At 53.1% G+C, this 24,435-nt stretch overlaps 1 protein-coding gene across 2 annotated transcripts; it reads right to left on the bottom strand.

Moving 5' to 3' along the window:
• Positions 1–1,235: 1,235 nt before the first annotated feature.
• RNF215 (ring finger protein 215) lies at positions 1,236–8,746 on the bottom strand. 2 transcript variants are annotated; one of them, XM_082640838.1, is made up of 9 exons: positions 8,382–8,746; positions 7,982–8,125; positions 7,427–7,498; positions 7,261–7,346; positions 6,682–6,838; positions 2,700–2,819; positions 2,479–2,622; positions 2,150–2,252; positions 1,236–2,060 (listed from the first exon to the last, which is right to left on the bottom strand). In XM_082640838.1, the coding sequence occupies exons 1-9, from the start codon at positions 8,664–8,666 to the stop codon at positions 2,038–2,040; spliced, it is 1,134 nt and encodes a 377-aa protein (XP_082496964.1). In that variant the 5' UTR covers positions 8,667–8,746; the 3' UTR covers positions 1,236–2,037. The 2 variants fall into 2 exon arrangements, with proteins under 2 accessions (XP_082496964.1, XP_082496963.1); XM_082640837.1 differs by having other exon boundaries at positions 7,973–8,125.
• Between the last annotated feature and the right edge of the window lie 15,689 nt (positions 8,747–24,435).

Raw genomic sequence — 24,435 nt, forward strand, 5'->3', positions numbered from 1 at the left:
TTCCCTGGTCAGGAGGCCAACAAGTAGAACACCTCAGTTTACAGAGAAAAGTCAAGAAGAGCTGTGTACGTAGCTGAACTGGCATGGCCACGGGCTGCCCAACTCTTGCTTCTGTGGAGCCCGGGGGCTGGCTGAGGGAGCCTGGGCTGTCTGGACTGGGCCCCTCCCAGGTGAGAGCCAGCCCTCAGGTGTGCTCCCTGAGGCAGGCGGCCCAGGCCCAAGTGCAGGGGGAGGACCTGTCACAGCCCGGCTCCTCTCTGCATCCATTCAGTAGCTCACAGGTCTGTAGGTCAGACGTCCGGGCCCTGTGTGGGTGGGTTCTCTTATCAGGGCCTTACAAGGCTGAAATCAAAGCATCTGCCAGGGGCTTCCTTGGTGGCGCAGTGGTTAAGAATCCGCCTGCCAATGCAGAGGACACGGGTTTGAGCCCTGGTCCGGGAAGATCCCACGTGCCGCGGAGCAACTAAGCCCGTGCGCCACAACTACTGAGCCTGTGCTCTAGAGCCCAAGAGCCACAACTACTGATCCTGCGTGCCACAACTACTGAAGCCTGCACACCTAGAGCCCGTGCTCCACAACGAGAAGCCACTGCAGTGACAAGCCCGTGCACCACAACAAAGAGTAGCCCCCGCTCTCTGCAACTAGAGAAAGCCCGCGCACAGCAACAAAGACCCAACGCAGCCAAAAAATAAAAAATAAATAATAAAATAAAAAAAGCATCTGCCTTTCTTTTGCAAGGGTGTGGGGCAGAATCCAGGCTCATTCCGATTGTGGGCAGAATTCTGGTTCTTGCAGCTGTTGAACTGGTGTCCATTTCCTTGCTGGCCGCTGTTGGGGCTACTCTGGGCTCTGAGAGGCCATCCAACTTCTTGCCACATGGCCCCTCCATCTTCAAGTCGGCAACAGAGAATTTCTCAGGCATTGAATCCCTTCCATGGTTCAAATTTCTGAATTCCTCTCCTTCCACCAGCTGGAGAAAACTCTCTACTTTTAATGGGCTCATGTGGTTAGGTCAGGCCCACTTGGATGCCTTCCCATATTAAGGTCAACTGTGCCATATAACATAACCTAATCATGGGAGTAAAATCCATCAGCGTCATAGTGCCAGGATCACATAAGGCGTGTCCATGGGGGCTGGAGGAATCTTGGGGGCCATTTTAGAATCCGCCTCCCACGGGCAGTAGACTCCAGGGTGACTTGTTTATCTTAAAACATCCACACAAATTTTACATCTTATGTTAAAATATATCCATGTTTATTTTAATATTAAACCTCCCGTACCCCAAATCTAAAAAAACGGATGCCCCTGTAAGATGTACCACATTTATCCTGTGGCTTCAAGTAAGCTGGTCAGCAACCTGTAACCCCACGGAGAAGCACAGGACTAGATGGTTTCTAAGGCCTCTGGTCCCAGCCAGGCCCCAGAAGGGAGCCCAGCTGGGCAGGCCATGGGACCTGCAGCGGCCGGTGCCCAAGGACAGAGGGTAGCAGGCAATGGAAGGGCCACTAGGTTTAACATCATAGCCTTCAAGATGTGTCATGGAATGTGGTCAGGTTAGAGTGCCCCCAAGGCCAGATAGCTCCTCTCCCAACCCACCCCCAATAAATAAGCACAAAACCTGGCCACTGTAGCCTCAGTCCCCAGGGATGCCCTGACAGGCAGGCCAGAGAGCTCCCAGAGCCCTGTGAACAGCAGCACTGCCCACATCGTCTTCCCCAGGTCCCTGGCCAGAGTCCTGGGAGCTGTCTGAGCGGAGGGCAGGCACACCCCAGGATGGCAGAGAAAGGCCCCAAAGCAGCCTCTCTTCCTGCTGGGTCTGGGCCCTGCATCCTCAGCCTGGGGGCTGTGGTCCCTCCGTCCCAGTGTGGATGTGGTGGGCACCTTGCCCCTCAGCAGGGGAGGCCCTTATCCCTCCTTCCACCCATAGGGTTTTCTGTCCTGTTCCCCCTGCCGTCTGGTTCCAGGCACCCAGGGCCCAGGGCCAGGATGCAGGTGGAGGGGTCCCTTCCCCACATGCAGAGACCCAGCCGGGGCAGCTAATCATCTGAGTAGCGGTTCCCTGCAGAAGAGGAGAAAAAGTATCAGGGAGGGAGGTGTCAGGTGGGAACCAGGTGGAGACGGTCAAGGGCCCCCACCCTTGGTGCTCACCCAGGACATTGAATTTGCACAGCGGGCAGGTCTGCTGGAGCATCAGCCAGGGGTCCACGCAGTCTCGGTGAAACTCATGCTTACAGGGTAGCACCCGGAGCCACTGCAGGGTTGGGGAGAGGGCTCAGGCCACAGGCATAGGCCTCCAGTGGGGGTAGCAGGCCCCACGCCTTCACCTGAGCTGGGGAACTGAAACCCCTGTGACCTGCCCCACCCCCATGCTGCTTTTCATAGCTCTGGTGGGGCTGGGTGAAGGCCTGGTTGGGGTACTTCTCAGGTCTCTTGGGAGCAGGGTAGGGGGCATCACGTGTCAGCCAAAGGGCACTAACTTGCTTGTTGCAGAAATAGTCCAGACACACGGCGCAGGTCTCAGCACCAGGCTCCGGGGGGCCCTGTGCCGCCCGGCCCAGCCGGCAACGCCGGGTCTTGAGGGACGCCAGCCTCTGCACCACCCGGCGCTTGAGCAGGTCCACCTGTGGGGGAAGGGCACACAGTTCCCAAGGGCTGGGGACACCAGGGCTCCCGAGGGCCCCCAAAGGCTGGCTCCCACCTGGCCTTGGGGCTCCCGCTGGCTCTGCCGGGATGCCTGCCGCTGAGCTTGGACCACGAGGCCTGTGCACAGGAGCATGGCCACCAGCAGGATGGTGTTCCACAGCTGTTGCAGGGGCTTCTGGGGAGAAGAGCAGGGTGTCAGGGGCACTGGGGCCACCCCACCCTCTTTACCCAGTAAATCCACCCCAAGGATCAGGCAGATGAGGTCCATGGGCACCATGACCCTGGAGGCACCATGCTTCCTCTTCTGAAGCTGCTGTCCCCCGCCCCCGCCCCCTGCTCTCTCAGGGGCTGCCCCAGCTCCACCCTATATCAGTGCTCAGCCCAGGCCAATCCTGGGCAACAAACCTGGTGTTTGTGCACTCACAGAAGCATCTACTGGCAGCCTCACAGACTCCCCAGCCCAGGACCCCCATCCCTACCCAGCACTCCTCCTGGTCTGCTTTCCTGGCTGCCATCACCCACCCACCCACGCCCATCCAGGCTGAGCATTCACAGCCTGAGAGGGCGCTAGTCCCTAGGCCCTGTCTCCTCATTCCCTAGAGGCCCCGCACGCCCCTCCTCTCCTCCCCACTCTGCTGCTCTTCAGGTGCCCTGCTCAGGCCTCACCAGCCCAGGTCCCACCCACAGTCACAGGGATCTCACCTGCAAACCCGACTACACAGCACCCCTACTTGACCCTTCCCTCTGATGCTCCCCTCCCGCCTCCTCCGCATTCCCCATCCTCAGGAGGAAACCCAAACTCTTCTACCAGGGGGCCCTCAAGGCCCTTGATCTCCACCCCCCCTCCCCCATCCCATGCTCCCTGCCCCTCCCACATCTGTGCCTTTCCACACTGTTCCCGGTCTTGGGAACTAATGCTCTTCTTCCACGCTCCCTCCCTTGGCTTATGGCTTTGGACACCTCTTGCTCTGGAAGCTCTCCCTGACCAACCCTGCCAGGCAAATGTTCCCCCCTCACCTTCCCTGCCACCCTCCTCATACCCACTCTGCCCTCAGCGGTCCTCCAGCTCCCGCTGGTGGGAGGGAACCACGTCTGAGGTACCTCACTTTGCCTTTGAGAGGCCCCCAGGGGGACACACTGACCTAGACTGAACTGCCATCATATCCAGTGCGGCAGACAGGCTGTGACCACTCAGCAGCTGGCTCAGGAGGTGACACAGCGGAGGAAGCAAGACCCAGCCGCTGACCACCAGCACACGGGCCTGCAGACGTGTCACAACTAATGAACGCAGTCGTTTAGAAGTTTTCTGCCACCGTGTTCTTCCCCAGCCAACGCTAAAGTTCAACTGCCAACACGTGGTGGGAGAGGGGCTGAGAAGTGGTTTGATGGGCAAGGTTGGGTGCTGTTAGGGTCACAAGACGTCGCTTTGGTTCAGGGTGGAAGCACTCTGGGGGCCACTGCCAAGAGGGGTCTGTGAGCCCCAGCTTCACGCTCTGTCCCACCCTCGCCCCCTGGCCTGTGTCCGCATCCCCTTTTGTCCATGGTGGGATGGTGACACCTGCTCAGGAAGCTCTCCCGAAGCCCCTAGGCTCAGCTCAGGTGCCTTCACCATGCCTGGAGGGCCATGCCCCTCAGCAGCTCAGTAATCACCCCAGCAGGTGACAGTGCCTCTGGCCTAGCTCCTCCCCTGATGGGGCCACATGAGCCCAAGGCTAGAGCTGCCCTGTCCTCATACCCCCTGCCATGCTGAGCCAGGCTGACACGTGGCAGGACTCGCACGACCTTTACACTGTAAGCTCTCTGGGGCAGAACCTGGAGCTCTGTGCTTTGGAGCGGCCAGTGAGTTCTGGGTGGGCCGAGGGTGTGGCTGGCCTGGAGCTCTACTGGAGGCCAGAGACCCCATCTCCCCAGGCTCGGTGCATCTTGGGGACCCCCAGGTGAGGAGGGAGGGCAGGGTTGGGCCTTGTCCATCAGAGCAGTAGGACACGGTCATCAGACTTTTCTGACACATGGTGGCTACAGCTCTGGATGCCCAGAGGCTGGAGGAATGGTGACTGGGCCCTGGGGCTGAGAGCTGGCCCTGGCTGTCCTTCAGACACCTCAGCTACCGTGGGCTCCCAACACCTGTACTGGCCCACCCCAGCCAGCAGCAAGGCCAAGGCTGTTTAGCTTTGCCCTCACAACCAGCCAGCCTGACCTGACCTACAGTACGTGCCCACCTCCTGGCCTCTTGGGCACGCTCCCGGCCTGCTCCTCTCTGAGCTCCAGGCTTTCTGCCCACACCTCCTCCCAGTCTCTCATCTGACAGCCCCTCACCAAATGCCTGCCCCTCCCAGAAGTCCATATGGGCTGCCCTCCAGGGGGAGAGACAGCGGGCTCTCTCCTCTTCCAGAAAGCCCTTCCTTCCACTCCCGCAGCCTCACTCCCCACTCCCTCTGCAGAACTGCGGTTCACGCTGCTCAAGCGAAATCGTGCTGTCTGGGCTGCCTCCATGTGAGTTCCTCTTCTCTGCCCGTCTTTGAGGCCTCGAACGGCAGAGCCTGGGTCTTCCAAGGCCTTTTGTACCCTCCACAGCCCTTCTCACGGAGCCCCAAGTGTCCTAGAACATCAGAAGCCCTTTGGTGACTGCTGACTTATTCGAGCACTCATAACAATAAAGGTATTGTAGCAGAGCAGCCACCCATCTGCTCAGTGCCTGCAGTGAGATTTACATACACGATCTCAAAAACCCTGTGGCCGTGTGCTATACCTGTTCACAAATGAGGAATGTGAGACCGGAGGTTAAACACGCAGCCTAACATTGCCCAGCTAAGGTTTCAGAGCCTCATTCCAAGTCTGTCTGACTTGAAGCTGCCTTGCACGGCTCCCCACCCACCAAGGCATGCTGGAGGCTGCGTGTCAGGAGAGCGGGGAAAACCTGCCCTGCAGAGTGGGGATTTGAGAAATGCTTGCAGACACGATACCTTTGACCCTCTCTACGCCAAGCACTGGGCAAGCCAGAGACAAATAAGACACAGCCTGGCCTTCGGGAGACAAAGTCACAGTCCCCAACGGTCACACAGGATGGGCTGTCCTAAGAGGCCTATGAAGGGCCTGACAAAGCGCTGCTGTGATTTAAAAGCAGGAGAGGGGGCTTCCCTGGTGGCGCAGTGGTTGAGAATCCACCTGCCAATGCAGGGGACACGGGTTCAATCCCTGGTCTGGGAAGATCACACATGCCGCAGAGCAGCTAAGCCCGTGTGCCACAACTATCGAGCCTGTGCTCTAGAGCCTGTGAGCCACAACTGCTGAGCCCACGCACCACAACTACTGACTCACATGCCTAGAGCCCATGCTCCACAACAAGAGAAGCCACGACAATGAGAAGCCCGTGCACCACAACGAAGAGGAGCCCCAGCTCGCCGCAACTAGAGAAAGCCCACGTGCAGCAACGAAAACCCAATGCAGCCAAAAATAAATTAATAAATTAATTCCTTTTAAAAATTAAAAAAGAATTTAAAAAATAAAAATAAAAGCAGTAGGGGGGCTGGGGGCCCAATGTGAGGGAGGCTTTCCAAAGAAGGCAGGAGGATGAGTTGTGAGGACTCTGGCTGGACTGGGACATACAGAGCTGGAGAAAGAGGATGTCCAAGCCTACAGACAAGCCCCGGTGGCAGGAGACCGGGGCGTGAGTGGAGACCGGTAAATGGCACAGAGTGGCTGAAGTGTAGGGAGAAGACTGGGAAAAAAACAAGGTGAGTGATCAGGAGAGCTGTGAAAGCGAGGTAAGGAGTTTGAACTTCATTCTGCAGGTGATAGGGAGTCAAAGAAGGCTTCTGAGAGGGACAGGGACGTGACAACAGCAGCAGCTAAGGCTGACTGTGCGTGACCCCGGGTCAGGCACCACACTGAGCACCCACCCGGCCCCTGAACCCTCACAGCAGCCCTGGGAGGTGCAAGGGGTGGTCCTCCCCACCAGGGCAGGAAGACGCCACAGGACTGGAGACAAGTCATGTGTGTGGTCCCCTCACCCCCACCTCCTCTCTCCAGGCACTCACCTGCTCCTGGGCCCGACTGCCACCCAGGCACACCAAGTCCTGCCATCCTCCGTAGCTGTCCTTGGAGAGGCCACAGGTGGTCCACAGGGTCAGCTTCCACTCGATGTTGGCCGACAGGGACTCTCCGCTGGTGATCTCAGCCGTGGCCTGGGTCCTCCTGGGAGGGGAGGCCAAAGGGGCCAGACGGAAGGGCTCTTGGGAGGAGAGGCCCGGACCCACTCACCCCAGCCTTGTGGGAAAAGGATACCCCCGAGTATCACCCCACAGTCCTTCTGCTTTGGCCCACACGCCTTTCCCAGCCAGTGGTTTTTCTAGTTCTCATAACAGCCGGCCAAGGAGGCCCTCAAGCACAGGCAAGAGTCAATCAGGAATCTGGCTTCCTTCTTGCTGGAGCCAATCACCTCCACCTATAGAGCCCATGGAACCATATCCTTCTAGTCCCCTCACCCGTTTTTCAGACTAGGAGGCTACAGTCTCAGACTAAGAGGGAAGGCCCTGGTCCCAGGACCCCTGAGCCCACAACAAAGCCAAGGACCCTAGCACCCAAGCCTAGTCCTTTGAGCCCAAACCCCAACTCACTGCAGCAGTGCCTCCAACAGCTTGGTGACATTGGAAGAATAATGGAGGACGATCACTGGCCTGAGCAGAAGCTGGGATATGTCCAGCTGTAGGGGGACGGGGAGGTCAGCCAGGCAGGGTCACCCATTCCCCAGCCTACGTGCCCCGAAAGCTTGATCCGGTTTACCTCTCGGACCACGTTGTGGTTCAAGATGAGGAGAAGCAAAGCAGAGGCTCCCAGGAAGAGTGCCCTCCGCATCTGCAGGACAGAGGCAGAGGGTAGCACACACCCTGCCCACACACCTGTCTCACCACCTGTGGTCATAGTTGTTCTCAGCTCCTGGCTTTGCGGTTAGCATTTCCTCTGGACAGATCAGCTATAAGCTCCCTGAGATCAAGGGCAAAAACCCTTATTCCTCTCACCTTCCCCGCAAATGGTCTGTGGGACCCAAATAATACTGTGCCTTCCCTGGTCCAAGCGGGACAGGCCTGCCCACCGACCCCCATTAGGAACTCCCCACTGGATACTCTCAGAGTCTGGTCGAGCCTCCTGACTCTCTCTGGCCTCCTCCCACCTCCCTGCTGCCAACCGCACTGACTCCAGTCTACCCCTGGGGTCCCTTGCCCCAGCCAAGCCCAGGGCTTCTCTAGAAGCTCCTTAGGGGCCCACCTGGTAGTCTGGCTCTAGCAGTTGCCTTGAAAACCCTTCCTCCAGTCCCCTTTCCACATACACCCCCTGCACCTGCTGAACCAGAGCCTTAGGATAGGCCTGTGGGCCGCTGTCCTGACTCTCCTGGTGAATCTGGGCCTCCTGCTCCTTGCCCACGTATGCCACTGCAATCCAGCCTTCTACGGGTACCTCCTGCTCAGCATCCACGATGTCCATCTGTGGGGCGAGGGGCCATGGTAGAAGGAGGAGGGGGAGGAAGGGGGATTGGTCACACAAGCGATGCAAGGCCAGGGTTTGGGAACGAGTCTCGAGGGGAGGGCATCTGATCTCAGGTTCTGGAAGCCGGAATGCCGGGGGCCTGGACAGCCTGGGGAAGGGGCGCTGGGCTGACAGGGCTTGGTCCAGGATGAAGGCTGGATCTGGGTGCAGGGTCTACGGCGGGGCGGGGACCATATGGCTCAGCGGCGCTCACCAGCAGCAAGCGGCCACCCAAAGGGAGCGCCGGGTCGGCCTCGGGGCCGATCCTGACGCCCTCCAGCAACAGAGCGTCCTCCCGCGGCAGCCTCACGTCCACCCGCACGGCGAGGGCCCCGCCCCGCCCCGCCCTGGCAGTGGGCTCGCTGCCGTCCGCCGCGGCCCCGGGCCCCGCCAGGCCCAGCCAGAATGGCAGCAGGGGCAATACAAGCAGCAGTGGCGACGGCGGCGGCGGAGGAGGCGGCGGCGGCGACCTCGGCGTGGGGCGAGCGGCGGGGCCCATGGCCGGACACAGGGGCGCCGGGGGTCCTGGGAGCGTGGGGAAGCGGAGGGAGCCAGGCCGCAGCCGGACGGGGCGGGACGCCGGGAGGGGCGGGGGCGGGGCCGTGGCCGGACGGGGAGGAGCGCCGGGAGGCGGGGTGGGCTCGCGGCGGCTCCCGCGCCCAGACCCGGCCGCGCGCGCCCCCTGGTGGCCGTGGAGAACACAGGCGCCGGCGGTCAGCGGGGCTGGAGCCGGGAGGAGGCCAGGTCAACGAGCAGAGGTGGGAAGTCAGAGGAGGCGCTCCCAGCTTTCGGTTGTCAGACGGCGGAGACCAGAGGAAGGGAGACCGACGGAGATAGTTGAAAGATAGTTGGCGACTTGGGGAGCCGGAGGCACGATCGGGGCCCCAGAAGGGCAGTAACGAGGAACTTCGCTAGCCCTTGCTCTGGAGCCGCCCGACGGTCACACGGTTGGCCTGGTTCTCCATTTCTCCATCAGACTGAACTCCAGAGACTGGCCTGACAGGCGTTCGGGGGGTGGGGAGGGGCGAGATTGAGGCAAGGGTCCTGGAGGGACAGAGAGAGGGGCCGGGGACGCCCAGCTGACACAGTTCCTCAGTGGGGCCCAGAGGCTGGGTCTTCAGGCCTTGAAACGGGCACGATAGAAGACCAGCACTGCCTCACCCTCAACAAGTCATGTCTGATGCCCACTGGACTGTGAAAGTTCCATGGACGGTCCTAAAACTCGTTCTTCTCTCCCAGGGGTTGCTGCTGCTGGGAGCTGGCTCAGTCTGAAAACTTTAAAAAAAATTGTATCGTGATAAAAGGGCAAAGGCCTGAGGGAGTCATGACACTCTTTCGCCCAATATTTTATTATGAAAAAATTCAAGCATGCAGAAAAATTGAAAGAATTTTACAGGGAACACCTGTATAACCACCAACATTGAACTATCAAGATGCTCCTGAAGAATAAGATGGAGAGAATAAGACAGTCTGATATCAGCCTGAAGTCAGACAAATAGGGCATCAAATGCAGAAGCCAGAAACTGACCCGCACACAAAAGCATGGCTGTGTAAGAAGAAGCGTTGCATTTGAGGAGAGGGGAGGAGGCAGTAGGATGGACTGTTTGATAAATTGTGCTAAGGGAATGGGTTCCCATAAGGAAAATAAATGGTATTAGACTCCTCCTGCACATCACACACAATCAATTCCATGTGGATTAAAGACCTAAATATGAAAAGTAATACCCTAAACATTTTTAGAAAAAAAATAGGAGAATATCTTGGTTACTTCAAGGTCAAGAGAGATTTTTCTTTCTTCCAACTTTATGGAGATATAATTGACATACAGCACTGTATAAGTTTAAAGGGCTACAGCATCATGATTTGACTTACGTACATTATGAAATTATCATAAGTTTAGTGAACAGCCATCGTCTCAGATAGATACAAAATTAAAGAAATGGAGGACTTCCCTGGTGGCACAGTGGTTAAGAATCTGCCTGCCAATGCAGGGGACACGGGTTCAAGCCCTTGTCCGGGAAGATCCCACATGCTGCAGAGCAACTAAGCCCATGAGCCACAACTACTGACCCTGCACTCTAGAGCCTGCGAGCCACAACTACTGAAGCCCGCGTGCCTGGAGCCCATGCTCCACAACAAGAGAAGCCACCTCAATGAGGAGCCCGCGCACCGCAACGAAGAGTAGCCCCTGCTCACTGCAACTAGAGAAAGCCTGCACGTGGCAACAAAGACCCAATGCAGCCAAAAATAAAAAATAATAATAAATTAAAAAAAAAGAAATGGAAAAAATTGTGATGATAAATCTTAGGATTTACTCTGAACAACTTTCATATATAATATTCAGCAGTGTTAATTCTATTTATCATGTTGTACATTATATCCCTAGTACTTATTTATCTTATAACTGGAAGTTTGTAGTACCTTTTAACTGCCTTTATCCAATTCCCCCTCCCCCAGGAGAGATTTCTTACTACATAAAAGCAGATTAGAAAGGAAAATATTGAAAAAAATTCATCCACAATAAAAAATGAAAAACCCTGTTAACCCAAACATTGTAAAAAAGCGGCAGGGAAAGCCACCAAATGAGAAAAGGTATTTGCAGCCAAAGGATTCATATGCAGAATATACAAATACATAGATATGGGCACAAGATACAAATAGGCATTTGCCAAAAGAGGAAACAAGAATGGTCAATAAATATGAAAAGATGCTCAACCTAATCATTAATCAGAGAGATACAAATTAAGGTCTTATGAGAGATCAACTGGCAAAAATTTGAAGTCTGACAATGCCAAATGCTGGTAGGAATGTGGATCTGTACACTGCTGATGGACGTACAGCCTGGTTGTGCTGGTACAGGACAGCCACGCTGGTAATAATTGTACATCAAATAAAACTGAAGGGCCTCCCTGGTGGCGCAGTGGTTGAGAGTCCGCCTGCCGATGCAGGGGATACGGGTTCGTGCCCCGGTCTGGGAGGATCCCATATGCCGCGGAGCGGCTGGGCTCGTGAGCCATGGCCGCTGAGCCTGTGCGTCTGGAGCCTGTGCTCCGCAACGGGAGAGGCCACAACAGTGAGAGGCCCGCGTACAGCAAAAAATTAAAAAAAATAAAATAAATAAATAAATAAATAAATAAAACTGAAGATGCACACTCTCAGGAATTCCACTCCTGGGTATACTGTGCACTCGAGAATAGTGGTTCTCAACACAGACTGAGCATTAGAATCATTTAAGGATCTTCTAAAAAATACTGATGCCCAACTTCTACTCCAAATCAACTGAATTGTTATCTCTGGAGGTGGGGCCTTTGTTGTTGAAAATGATAAAAAGCTTGCACACCAGGTGACTCTGCTGGCTGAGAACCATTCCCTGGGCATGTGCAGGACATCCCTATTTGAATAGTAAAAGATTGAAAACAGCCCGACTCACAATCACTAAAGAGATAAATCGTGATATCTTCATGTGTAACATACAATTCAATAGAGAAAAATGAATGGACTAGGTATGTGTATCACCATGGATAATTCTAACAGAATGCTCAGCTCAAAAAGCAAGTCTCCAAATAATACATGCTATTTAAGTTCAAAAAAATCGACTTAAGGTCAACATACAAAAATCAGTTGTGTTTCCATATACCAGCAATGAATAATCCTCAAAGGAAATTAAGACAACAATTCTATTTACAATAGTATTCAAAAGAATAAAAATATCTGGGAGGGACTTCCCTGGCAGTCCAGTGGTTGAGACGCCCGGCATGGGTTCCATCCCAGGCTGGGGAACTAAGATTCCCGCGTGCTGCGCAGCGCATCCAAAACAAAAAGAATTACCATCTGATCCACTTCTAGGTATATCCAAAAGAATTGAAGGCAGGGACTCAAACAAGGGTTTGTACACCAGCATTCATAGCAGCATTATTCACAATAGCCAAAATATGGAAACAACTGTTACTGAACCAGGTTCGTTTTGCCCGTTGCACAAGCCCAAACGCTGGGACGCTGAGGTTTGCAGCAAAGAAAGGGTTTATTCATAAGGCAGCCAAGTGAGGAAATAGGAGAACAAGTCTCAAGTCTGCCTCCCTGAAGGCAAGGGGCTCCGGGGTATTTATGGGATGAAGATAAAGCAAGCAGGGCAGTCTGAGACATGGGGAGTGTGGGGAGCGAAGGGAAAGGCGATTGGAAAAAGGGGCGGTAATCTTCATTCTGCACAGGCGTAACTGAACTACAGGTCTCTGCACGTTCACAGCACAATCTGAGGGTGGAATTTTGGCCCTCTGACATCAAAAGGTCACCAAGTGGGCACTCGAGCATGCCCAGTTGGAGGGTCAGTGGTCCTATCCAGTCTTAACCAGCTCACCTCGAACTAGGCACAGCTGACTCTAAGTTTCTGGAAAACAACTCAGGCAAATATTTTATTGTTTAGGCCACTGCTGCTTGGAGAACATGCATCTTAAAATGACCTTGATTAGTGAAGCCAGGTGAAATGGATTTGACTCATTACCCACAGTTTTGCAACAGAAATGTCCATCAGTGGATAAATGGGTAAACAAATTTTGATATGTTCATATGCTGGAATATTATTTAGTCATAAATAGGACTGAGGTGCCGACATCCGTGGCAACATGGATGAATCTTGAAAACATTATGCTAAGTGAAAGTAGCCATACACAAAAGGCCATGTATTATTGTATGATGTGTCCAGAATAGGTAAATCCATAGAGATGGAAAGCAGATCGGTGGCTGAGGAGAAGGGAAAATGACAGATGACTGCTTCACAGGTACGGGGTTTCCTTCTGGGGTGACGAAAATGTTCTGGAACTGGATAGAGGTGCTGGTTGCCCAACGTTGTGAACGTACTCAATACCACTGATTTTCTTACTTTAAAATTATTCATTTTATGTTGTGTGAAACTCACCTCAATGGCAAAAACCCCGCAGGACTGTCTGTATCTTTAAGGAATGCATTCACTTGTAACAAAACTCTAGAAATATCAGGCAAACGAGAAACACAAAGTTCAGTTCACCAGTGTGGGATGTAATTGGGGAGGGACACCCTCCCCAGTGGTCTCGGTGTTCTGCTTTTTAAGTCACATGATTGTTCGTTATATCATTCTTCTTTGTATAGGTTACTAACATTCTTTTGCATGTCCTAAGTTGCAAAATGCACGATGGAGGCCCCTTGGTGTCCACGGAGAGTCTTTTTTTTTTTTTTTTTTTTTTTTTTTTTTTTTTTTATTTTTATTTTATTTTTTTGCTTTATAACAAATATAATCAGTTATACATATACATATGTTTCCATATCCCCTCCCTTTTGCGTCTCCCTCCCACCCTCCCTATCCCACCCCTCCAGGCGGTCACAAAGTACCGAGCTGATCTCCCTGTGCTATGCAGCTGCTTCCCACTAGCTATCTACCTCACGTTTGGTAGTGTATATATGTCCATGCCGCTCTTTCACTTTGTCACAGCTTACCCTTCCCCCTCCCCATATCCTCAAGTCCATTCTCTAGTAGGTCTGTGTCTTTATTCCTGTCTTACCCCTATGTTCTTCATGACATTTTTTTTTTCTTAAATTCCATATATATGTGTTAGCATACAGTATTTGTCTTTCTCTTTCTGACTTACTTCACTCTGTATGACAGACTCTAGGTCTATCCACCTCATTACAAATAGCTCAATTTCATTTCTTTTTATGGCTGAGTAATATTCCATTGTATATATGTGCCACATCTTCTTTATCCATTCATCCGATGATGGACACTTAGGTTGTTTCCATCTCCGGGCTATTGTAAATAGGGCTGCTATGAACACTTTGGTACATGTCTCTTTTTGAATTATGGTTTTCTCAGGGTATATGCCCAGTAGTGGGATTGCTGGGTCATATGGTAGGTCTATTTGTAGTTTTTTAAGGAACCTCCATACCGTTCTCCATAGCGGCTGTACCAATTCACATTCCCACCAGCAGTGCAAGAGTGTTCCCTTTTTTCCACACCCTCTCCAGCATTTATTGTTTCTAGATTTTTTGATGATGGCCATTCTGACTGGTGTTAGATGATATCTCATTGTAGTTTTGATTTGCATTTCTCTAATGAGTAAAGATGTTGAGCATCCTTTCATGTGTTTGTTGGCAGTCTGTATATCTTCTGTGGAGAAATGTCTATTTAGGTCTTCTGCCCATTTTTGGATTGGGTTGTTTGTTTTTTTGTTATTGAGCTGCATGAGCTGCTTATAAATTTTGGAGATTAATCCTTTGTCAGTTGCTTCATTTGCAAATATTTTCTCCCATTCTGAGGGTTGTCTTTTGGTCTTGTTTATGGTTTCCTTTGCTGTGCAAAAGCTTTTAAGTTTCATTAGGTCCCATGTGTTTATTTTTGTCTTTATTTCCATTTCTCTAGGAGGTGGGTCAAAAAGGATCTTGCTGTGATTTATGTCATAGAGTGTTCTGCCTATGTTTTCCTCTAAGAGTTTGATAGTGTCTGGCCTTACATTTAGGTCTTTAATCCATTTTGAGCTTATTTTTGTGTATGGTGTTAGGGAATGATCTAATCTCATACTTTTACATGTCCCTATCCAGTTTTCCCAGCACCACTTATTGAAGAGACTGTCCTTTCTCCACTGTACATTCCTGCCTCCTTTGTCAAAGATAAGGTGACCATATGTCCGTGGGTTTAACTCTGGGCTTTCTATCCTGTTCCATTGATCTATCTTTCTGTTTTTGTGCCAGTACCATACTGTCTTGATTACTGTAGCTTTGTAGTATAGTCTGAAGTCAGGGAGCCTGATTCCTCCAGCTCCATTTTTCGTTCTCAAGATTGCTTTGGCTATTCGGGGTCTTTTGTGTTTCCATACAAATTGTGAAATTTTTTGTTCTAGTTCTGTGAAAAATGCCAGTGGTAGTTTGATAGGGATTGCATTGAACCTGTAGATTGCCACGGAGAGTCTTGCTTCTCTGATTCTGTGAATGTCCCAACCCCTCTGTCAGCCCCAATGACAAGGTTGCAAGGACACACCCTGTAATTAGCCAGGCCATTGGCTCCACTGCCTCCCTATCCCTGTTCCCACCACTTTCTCCCTACACCCCTCAGGCAGGGGGTCCTTGCTGCTCCCCAACACACACACACCTACCAGATACAGATCCCACCTCACACCCATCCCCCACCTAGAACGCATCTCTTCTTCCCCACAAATGTCCACATCCTAGCCTTCCGTCAGCGCGAGCCTGAGGGCTGCTGTAAACTTGGTGAGTGACCAGTGTTACCCTGCGGTCTGTCCTCCCACGGGGTAACCTTGGTGATCCTGGAAGAGACAAAGGCTTGAGGATACAGTCTCAATGTGGGAGGGTGTAGCCCAAGCCAGGCCAGCCCAGCCCAGGCCCTTCTGCTGCTGGGTGGGGTGGGGTTGGGGGTGGTAGAGGAGCAGTAGAGATCAGCCTTGCTACTGATGGGAGAGTAAGCCCAGGAACAGAGGCAGCAAAGGACCAGAGATTGACTACAGGGAGGTGAATGCCCAGAGAGGCCCTGCTTGGGAACAGAGCGTCTAAAGACAAGAGAGACCAGGGCTTCCCTGGTGGCGCAGTGGTTAAGAATCCGCCTGCCAATGCAGGGGACATGGGCTGGAGTCCTGGTCCGGGAAGATCCCACATGCTGTGGACCAACTAAGCCAGTGCACCACAACTACTGAGCCTGCTCTCTAGAGCCCACGAGCCACAACTACTGAAGCCGGTGTGTCTACAGCCCGTGCTCCTCAACAAGAGAAGCCACTGAAATGAGAAGTCCGTGCGCCACGACGAAGAGTAGCCCCTGCTCACTGCAACTAGAGAAAGCCTGCATGCAGCAACGAAGACCCAATGCAGCCAAAAATAGATAAATAAAATAAATAAATTTATAAAAAATTAATAAATAAAATAATAAAGATAAGAGACCACAGGGGAGGAAGGGATCCCAGAAGGGATCCCAGCTAGGGGAGGAGGTGGGTCACAGGGCCTGGTGCTGACCCTCAGGCCACTCTACTCTCAGGGATGGATGGACAGGATGCTCAGCCCTGCAGGCCCCTCCAGAAGAGCCAAACCCCCAAATCCTGGCTTGCTTCACTTCTGGGGCAGGGTAGGGAGCTGGTAGGGATAGAGCCATCAGTTTCTCAGCCTGTGCCTCCAGGTAAGCTGCTTCCCTTTTCTTGGCCTGTGTCCGCAACTGGGAGTTGGACTAAAAATTTGGGGGGTGGGTCTTTTCACCAGGCATGCTGTGATCCCAAGTGGCTTGTGTCTTGGAATACAAGGTTTCCTGGCTCTGCGCTGGGCTGTGAACTGTGTGGAGGAGGCCCTCCATCCCCCATCTTTCCTCATCCCCCTTAAAGTTGCAAGGGGACAGAGGAAGAAATGAAGCCGTTAATGAAAGTGTGAGGCATGGGGTGCCTTACCCCAAGCACTAATGGGGCAGGGGCAGGGAAATGGTTTAGACTTGGTACCAGGAACGTGATATGTGGTGAGGCTGGCACGAGCCCAGGGCTGCTCTTCCTCTGCTGTGAAACGAATTGAATTCTTCATTGTGATTCCAGGCTGTGCATAAAATGGTCAAGCATCCCATGAGTCCACGGATGGTGGTGCTGGCAGAAGGATGAAGGGCAGGGAAGGCAAATGCATGTTCAGAATACAAGTCTGCTCCAGTGAGCACGAACCTCGGCCCCTGTGATGGAGGAGTGCCAATGTGATCGAGCTGCCACCAGGTGGCAGGCTAGTCCCCAGGGAATGGGGCCACACTGGGGCCCAATGTTGGTCTCTGCTGTTTTTACAAAGGGGCCTTGAGGAAGGCAATGCCTTGCTCACAGGAATGTACCACCCATGGGGGTGTGAACTAAAAAGGCTGCCTGCCATATCAGTAAACAAAGGATGTCGCAGCCATCAAGCCACCACATTATAGCCACCCCACCAGTGAGCCCTGAGGGAACTCAGGATGAGAAAACAAAGGATGCTGGCCCCATGTCGCTGAGGTGCATATCAAAGGAATGATTTCAGTGAGCCCAGACTCTTCCCATACACAGAAAAGCACCACATTCCTTACCTTAAGATATCTGGTTTTCTTATCTTAACAGGAATCTTTTGATGTTCTGACTACCTGGTCTTTGTTGCAAAAACTCCTATGTACCCTTGCTTCCCCACCTTCCTCTTCTGAACAGTTTCTCAGAATTATCTGAGATGATGTGTCCCGGGTTTAAGTCCTCAGATTTGGCCACTGAATAAAACATAACTTTTAGGTTGTGCATTTTTTTTTCAGTTGACAGGGGCTTCAAGCCCAGTTGCAGCAACAGAGGTCTAGGCTGGTGGGAGGACTGTATTTTCAGAACTCAAAGGTCCCTGAGATCTCTTCACCTTATAGGCACAAGCCCCAGAACACATAAGAAATCATCTTAGAAAAATCTTAGACTGTCCCTTAGTTGCCTGGTTTCATCATCACCTCCCTCTACTCACCCAGGCGCCCAGCGAGGGGTGTTGACCCACCTGAGATCACACAGGGAAGGTGCAGATAAGGAATGTAAATGTGGTGTGGCAAGAGGAGGGGCTGCAGAGTAGAAGGGGGGTCAGGGTGGTCAGGGTCCAGTCCTAAGGGGACAGAGTGAGTGTTGGGTCATGCCCACAAATGGATGTTGACCACCTGCGGGGTTCTAGGCACTGGACATGTAGCCATGACTATGACCAGCAATGGCTCCTGCCCTTGAGAATAGATGGTCAACCATAACCATGTATTTCAGACCATGGTAAGTGCCACCTGAAGGAGATAAAAATAGCATTAGAGAGTGACCAGGGCTGGGGCTGCTTCAACTTCAGTGGCAGGGAAAGAAGGACTGTCCAAGAGCAGTGCAGTGAGGGTTAAGACCTGAATGGCAAAAATATCTGGGGGAAGAAGCAGGAAGTTCAAGTAAAACAGCTGATACATTTACTATGTTCCAGGTACTGTTCAAGTGAATTGCAAGAACTAGCTCATTGAATCCCATCACCACCACATGAGGTAGTAAGATTGTTATTGCCATCCGATGGAAGGGAAATTGAGGCACAGAGGTCAAGTAACCCCAGTAAGTGATGGACCCTGGACCTGAATGCAGGTGGTCTGGCTGCAGAGAAGGTGGGCTCACCCTGAACTGCCCTGCTTCTCAAAGGCACTGGCCGGGAATGAAAAGTCTGGCTGTAGAATCTGGATTCTGTCTTGGGTGTGGGTAGAGATGACAACCCACTCTTCCCAGCGGAAGCCTCCAGGCTTGTGCCAGTTAGTGGCAGAGCCAGGGCAGCGTCTCCAGCACCCCTCCGGCCCTCCCCTCCCTTCTCCTCCTCACCCCTTCCCTCCAGGAGCCCTGAAATGCCTACTCCCTGCCCCCAGCCTCTTGGTTCACAGCTAAGTGGGCCACCTCACTCTAAAGGGATTTGACTCCTGGAGAGAACTGGAGACTGGTGAGAAAGGGCTTAGGGATTAGACAGTGATACCCGGGAAGGTAAGGGACTTAATTAGGGGGGTTCGGGTGTGGGAAGTGGGGCAGGGAGAGGATTTGTGTCTTCGCAAAGCCAGGGTAGACTACGTAAGTGAGGAGGAAGTGGGCTCCTGAGGAGGAGCCAGGCGGGCGTGGTTTCTCATGTGCTGTTGGGCCTTCAGAAATAACACGTAATAGATTATAGTACTGATAACCCCTCCCATTTGTGCACCCACCACTTTTCCAGCCATTATTTCCCTTGGAAATCTCACAGCAGCCCTGGGAGAGAGGCAAGGATTATTTTTCTCCCCAGGTGACAGGCACCCAGAGAAGGCAGGTAGGTGACTTTGCCACCGGAGGAGCTGGGGTTTGGCCGCAGGTCTCCTGGCTCCTGGTCCAGGTCTGCTGCCTCTGCTTTCACAATATCAGTCCAGGGGGAGAGGCAAGAGCAGGGCATCAAGAAGCTGCAGCAGAAGTCATCGGGAACTCAGGCTGCCACCTCCTAGACGGAAGTCCCTGAACACCCCTGGCCTCCTTGTTTGGGGGGTGGGGGTGGAGGGTCAGTGGGGAAAGCAGGAGGGAGAAAAAACCATAAGGTTATAGATAGGTTGCCATCCTGTATTCTGGGCAACTGGGCAGGGCTGCAGCTGGAACCTGAGGGGCCTGCAAAGAGGGCTCCTTATCCTGCCTCCTCCCCTAGATATAACCCTCTCCCAAAGAGAGATCCACGTGTGTCCCTTCAACCTACAAAGGCACTCTCGTCCACAGTCTGAACTTACCCTGGTGGATATTCTACTCTTGTTCAACATCAAGGATGCCCAGTCCCGAGAAGAAGAAAGACCACCCCCCTTGCTCAAAGATCTCAGACTAGGCCCTCCCCACCACTCAAAGGTCCTTCCTGACGCCCGGCCCTCCTACAGCCACATCCCCCGACGCCCTGACTCTTTATCTGGCCCCCACTGCCCCCTCACTTCTCCACAGCCTGATCTCAGTCTGGGCGTGCCCCCCACCAATACTGTAAGTTCCCCGGGCACAGTTTTTGACTCCATGATTAGCACAGTGCTCAGTTAAATAAGTGCCGAATGAATGAACAAACGTATGAATGAACGTTTGAATAAATGAATGAATGGTCCCCAGGCCTCCTGCTCCCTCCAATCTGGCCGAGTCCTGCTCAGCTATCAGGTCTCTGGGAAACCAAGGATGACCCCGTCCCCTGACTGGACGGGGACCCTCCCCTCTGCACCCCATATGGCGGCACTGGCCACTCTGTACCGAATGGCCTTTGGCTTTGGCTGTCCCACTGTGGACCAGGAACTCCTGGAGGGCAGGGCCTGCTAGCCTCATCCTCTGAGGTGTCCCCATGCCTAGCCCCATGCCCGCTGCATAAGTGCTGGTGGAGCAAAGGCATGAAAGGTGCTCTAGCTTCAAGCTCCACTCAGGAGCCGAAGTCTGGGCTGCCTGGGTGGGGGGGAGGGGCAGGCACAGGAGTGGGTCCCTCACCACTGCTTCCTTATTCTGCTGCTCTCACCTCCACTGTCCAGGCCGTGTAGTCCTGGGTGGTGCAGATTTCTTTATTCCTTCCCCACTTTGCTGGAAAAAGACTTGAGGCAGCACGTGGGCAGGGCTGGGAGGAGGCTCAGAGTCAGGGCCTTTCTGCATGGCCACCCATAAGTACAAGGGCTTTCCAGAGAGTTCCAGCTGCCTCAGCCTCCTGGAAGTAGAGTGTTCCACAAATATTTGTTAAAGGGTTTAAAGGATTGTTCTGACTCTCAAATCCCCGTGCCAATCTCCGCACCACCCCTTCCCCGTTGGCACCACAGAATCAGAAGGCAGGGCACCCAGGGGCCTCCAACCTCCTGGTCAATGCCCTTGTTTTAGAGAAGAGTCATCCAAGGCCCAGGTCAAGGGCAGATGGCCCCAAGGAGGCCCCCTGCTGAATAGTCACTGCAGCACATTCACTGAAGAATGTGGTCTAGGGACTTCCCTGGTGGTCCGGTGGGTAAGACTCTGCAGTCCCAATGCAGGGGGCCCGGGTTCGATCCCTGGTCGGGGAACTACATCCCACATGCATGCTGCAACAAAGGATCCTGCATGCCACAACGAAGATCCTGTGTTCCACAACTAGGACCCGGTGCAGACAAAATAAATAAAATAAATAAATAAATAAATAAATAGTTTAAAAAAAAAAAAAAAAGAATGTGGTCTAAAGCCCAGGCTCTGGACTCCCAGTCCAGCGCTCCTGCCTGTGTTCAGAGCCGCCTCCCAGAGGAATCTCAAGCCCTGGGCACTACCTCCCAAGACTAGAACTGTCACCCAGTATGCCTCCTAAATCTCTGGGTTCCAGCAGTCTTCTTTCAGCTGTCCACATGCCATGGCCGGCAGGGTATACTCAGAACAGCACACCCATCACAGAGCTGGCAGGTGGCAGGGCCTGGATCTCGCCTCTGGCCTGCCTGATCTGCGAGGCTGGGCTCTTTCTCTTGGGCCAGGTTGTTGCCTGACAGTCACCACTACAACACAAAGCAGTCAGTGTCAAGGCCAGGAGAGAGGGGCTACTGGTTGGCAGAGATCATGCTGGGTTGGGTGGATCAGGGAGAAGTTCCTGGAAACATCCCTGGATCAGGCTTTGGTAAGGCCAGGGAAGATCTGGCAGGAGGAAACAGGAGAGGGAAGCAGCTCTGAAGAGGCAGGAGGGCAGAAGTGCATCTAAGGAGCAGCTTGGAGGTTCTCTGACTGAAATTAAAGTGTGCAGTGGGGAGAAGTGGCAGTCAAGGCCACAAGGGATGCTGGGATGAGCTGGGGGTAGGCCTTGAATGCAAGTCAATGAGGTTGGGCTGACTCCTGAAGGAACTAGGGAGCCATTGCAGATTCTTGAGTAGGGGAGCAACATACCTAACAGGGAGGGAGAATTGCCAGACCATGATTGGGGGATAGAGAAAAGGTGGGGGTGTGGAGGAGAGAGTTCTCTTAGTAACCAGCCTGGAGGAGTTTAAATATAGATAATAAATATATAATAAATAAATAAATAAATAATCCAGATTTTGATTCTAGGATTTATTTGATCAGATTAGCCACTCCATAGTGGGCTGGAGATAGGTAAGTTTCAGTGGACAAAGGAGAAGCAGGCAGCCCCAGGGCCTGGGAAGGGCAGACTGGAGGAAGTATACTTCATTTAGGCCTTTATAGTGGATAAATCCAGATTCCTTGGGAGAGGGGGCTTGTTTGGGGCTGGAGACTGTTTCCTGTTGGGTGAACGTTTTCCTTGTGCTTTCCTGGGAAGCCTCTCCAGGCAGTTCCCAGGCTAGTCCAAACCTCAGCCTGTGGGCACCTGGGAGCATTTGGCCTAGAAGCCCGAGACTTGGGTTCAAGTCACAACTGCAGGCACTCTCACATGACTGCCTCTCTCCCTCAGATTTCTCAAGAAGTCACCTGACCTACCTAACTTAGGGGGTCACCATGGGCTTAAATGACAAGCTAGGTCTGAAAGTGTCTTGTAGACTGTAAAGTGCTGAACCAACCTAAGCAGTTGTTCTATTTTCCTTTGAGTAGGTCCCTCACTGAAAAGAACATCTTGCCCCTGGAAGGGTCTAAAAGAAAGATCTCAGCCAGGCACGCAGCAAGGAAGTCGGTTGTGTCCTGCCCTGAGCCAAAGCCGATGGGTCTGTAACCAGGGCAGGACTGCTAGGACTGCCTGAAAATGCTTCACAGGTGTGGGAGCGGGGGCCTCTCAGAAACCAGGCTGGACCCAAGACCCTCACTCTGTGCCTGGCTGCAGACCTCCATGGTGGAGGCCTCACCAGGTGCAGAGCGAAGTCCTCCCAAGTGTCTTTAATGGGCGTGCTGTAGCCTGCCTCTGCCTTCTAACCCAGAGAGCCAGGGGCGGTCTGCTTTCCACTCTCCTGGAGTGCAGAGTACAGAGGTGGCAGGGGTTTTGCTCTGGGAGGTGTGATGCTCACAGTCTCCTAGGCCTCACTCTGCATGAATTCCAGGCAGTAAGAGGAGGGTGCGACTCAGCACCTTCCACGGGCTAGGCACCCCGTGAAATTCTCCACATCTGTCACGCCACTAACAACTTTGGGCAGGCCATGGCCTCTTTGGGCCTGTTTCCACGGCTGTTAAGTGAGGTGAGCTGCTTGATCCCTAAATGATCTATGTTTGAGTCTCTTTCCCAGGGCTCCCCCAGGACCTAGCTCTGTGCCTACGGGAGTGTTTCTTGCATTCATTCATTCATTCGGCATTCATTTATTGAGCAGCCCCTGAGTGCAGGATGCTGTGCCGGGGGGAGGGGCTTGTGGGGGTTCAGGGGTGAGTAAACAGGGTCCTGTGCCCAAGGACCTCATGATCTAGCAGGGCAGATGCTCCTAAGCAGGGCCACGTCAACGTCCTGCTGGTCCTCCTGGCTCAGTCCTTCTCTCCCCTCCTCTCTGGTTGTAGCCATGCTTCCTATCTACCACCAGAACTTTGCTTGTGCCATTGTGCCAGCATGGAATGAAGGAGTCTCCTTTCCATTTCCTTCCCATCCCAGATTTTTAGGGCCCAGTCCAATGTCACCCCCTCCATGAAGCCTTCTAGGATTATTCCAACCCAAAGCAAATTCTCCCCCCTTAAGATCCCAGGTACTTGCCAGTTCTCTTTGGGACATTTATCTCATCCTTGTATTCTAGTTGATGGTGCCTGTGTCTTACCTTTGGGAGTGCAGGATGGCATCCGACCCATTTCGGGATCCCCAGAACAGCGCCTAGGGCCTGGCACGCAGTAGAAGGAAAGAATGGCCAAGGCATGTGACCAGCTGCTACCCTGGAGGTAGGATTAGAGTAGGGGAGGGGGGAACCCAGACAGAGAGGGAGGGCTGGTGAGCTCAGAAAGTAGGAAATGGCTTCATTGTATGGGGAAGGGGCATGGCAGGACAGTCAGATGGCATCTGTCTTGCAAATCAGACTTGCAGCTAGCTACATGGGAACCCACAGCTCCGGCCCCTGGGTGTGAGGGGGGGGGGGGAAGCAGATAAGCTGATTGAAGGCCCGTTTTCATTGGGCCATCGCTTTCACTGTGGCTTCCTCCACATCCACCCTGCATCTCCACCCCGAGGCCGAAGCCTGGCCAGGCAGGCAGCAAAGGGAAGCTCTGCAGAGGGGACAAAGGAGTGGTCACATAGGGGAACCCTGTGCTAGGCACTGCCCTGAGTGCAGGGCAAGCTATGTACATTAGCTTGCTTTATCCTCTCATGCTGACTCAAGGTCCAGATCATCCAAATCCATTTAGTGAATGAAGAAGCTTGGATTCAGAGAGGTGAAGTTGCTCCCTGAAGTCTCATAAAAACAAGGGGAAGATTTAGGATTCAAACCCAGGTCTTCTGATTCCCAGAGAGGAAGCAATCCTCCATGCCAGCTGAGGGTGCCAGCACGTTATGAGCCTCTCAGAGAGCTGCGAAGGTCAGAAGCAGAGGACAGGGCTCTGGGTGGGGAGATGGGGTCTGGGCTTCCTTACCCACCCTCAGCCTGCCTGCCCCGAAAGGGGAGGGGAAAGGCTGTTAACACTGAAAGGCCCCAAGCTGGGTTTGCAGCAGTGGTCCAAAATCCATGGCAAGACAGGAGGAGGGCAGGGGCCCCAGAGAGAAAAGGCCAAGGCCACTGTCCTGGAGGCAGGGCGATGGCTAGACTTAGGGGACCTGGTCCCCTACAGAGGCATCAGTCAAGCTCCCTCCTGTATTGGAGGGAGAGGTCCTGCACCGTGGGGACCTGATCTTAGAAGAGCTCATTAGATGGCACCTAGTTGGGGACACTAAGGCCTAGAGGGTTCAGGTGTCTCCTCCAAGGTCAC

This window comes from Mesoplodon mirus, assembly GCF_964341445.2.
Source record: "Mesoplodon mirus genome assembly, chromosome: 13".
Lineage (NCBI taxonomy): Eukaryota > Metazoa > Chordata > Mammalia > Artiodactyla > Ziphiidae > Mesoplodon > Mesoplodon mirus.

Bases quoted from the DNA above. Each gene is read 5' to 3' on its own strand.
- RNF215 (XM_082640837.1), bottom strand. From the start codon at position 8,666: ATGGGCCCCGCCGCTCGCCCCACGCCGAGGTCGCCGCCGCCGCCTCCT. The intron at 8,126-8,381 runs GTGAGCGCCGCT...CTCGCCCCACAG, and splicing joins TGGGTGGCCGCTTGCTGCTG to ATGGACATCGTGGATGCTGA. The intron at 6,839-7,260 runs GTGAGTTGGGGT...CTCCCCTCCCAG, and splicing joins CTGTTGGAGGCACTGCTGCA to GAGGACCCAGGCCACGGCTG.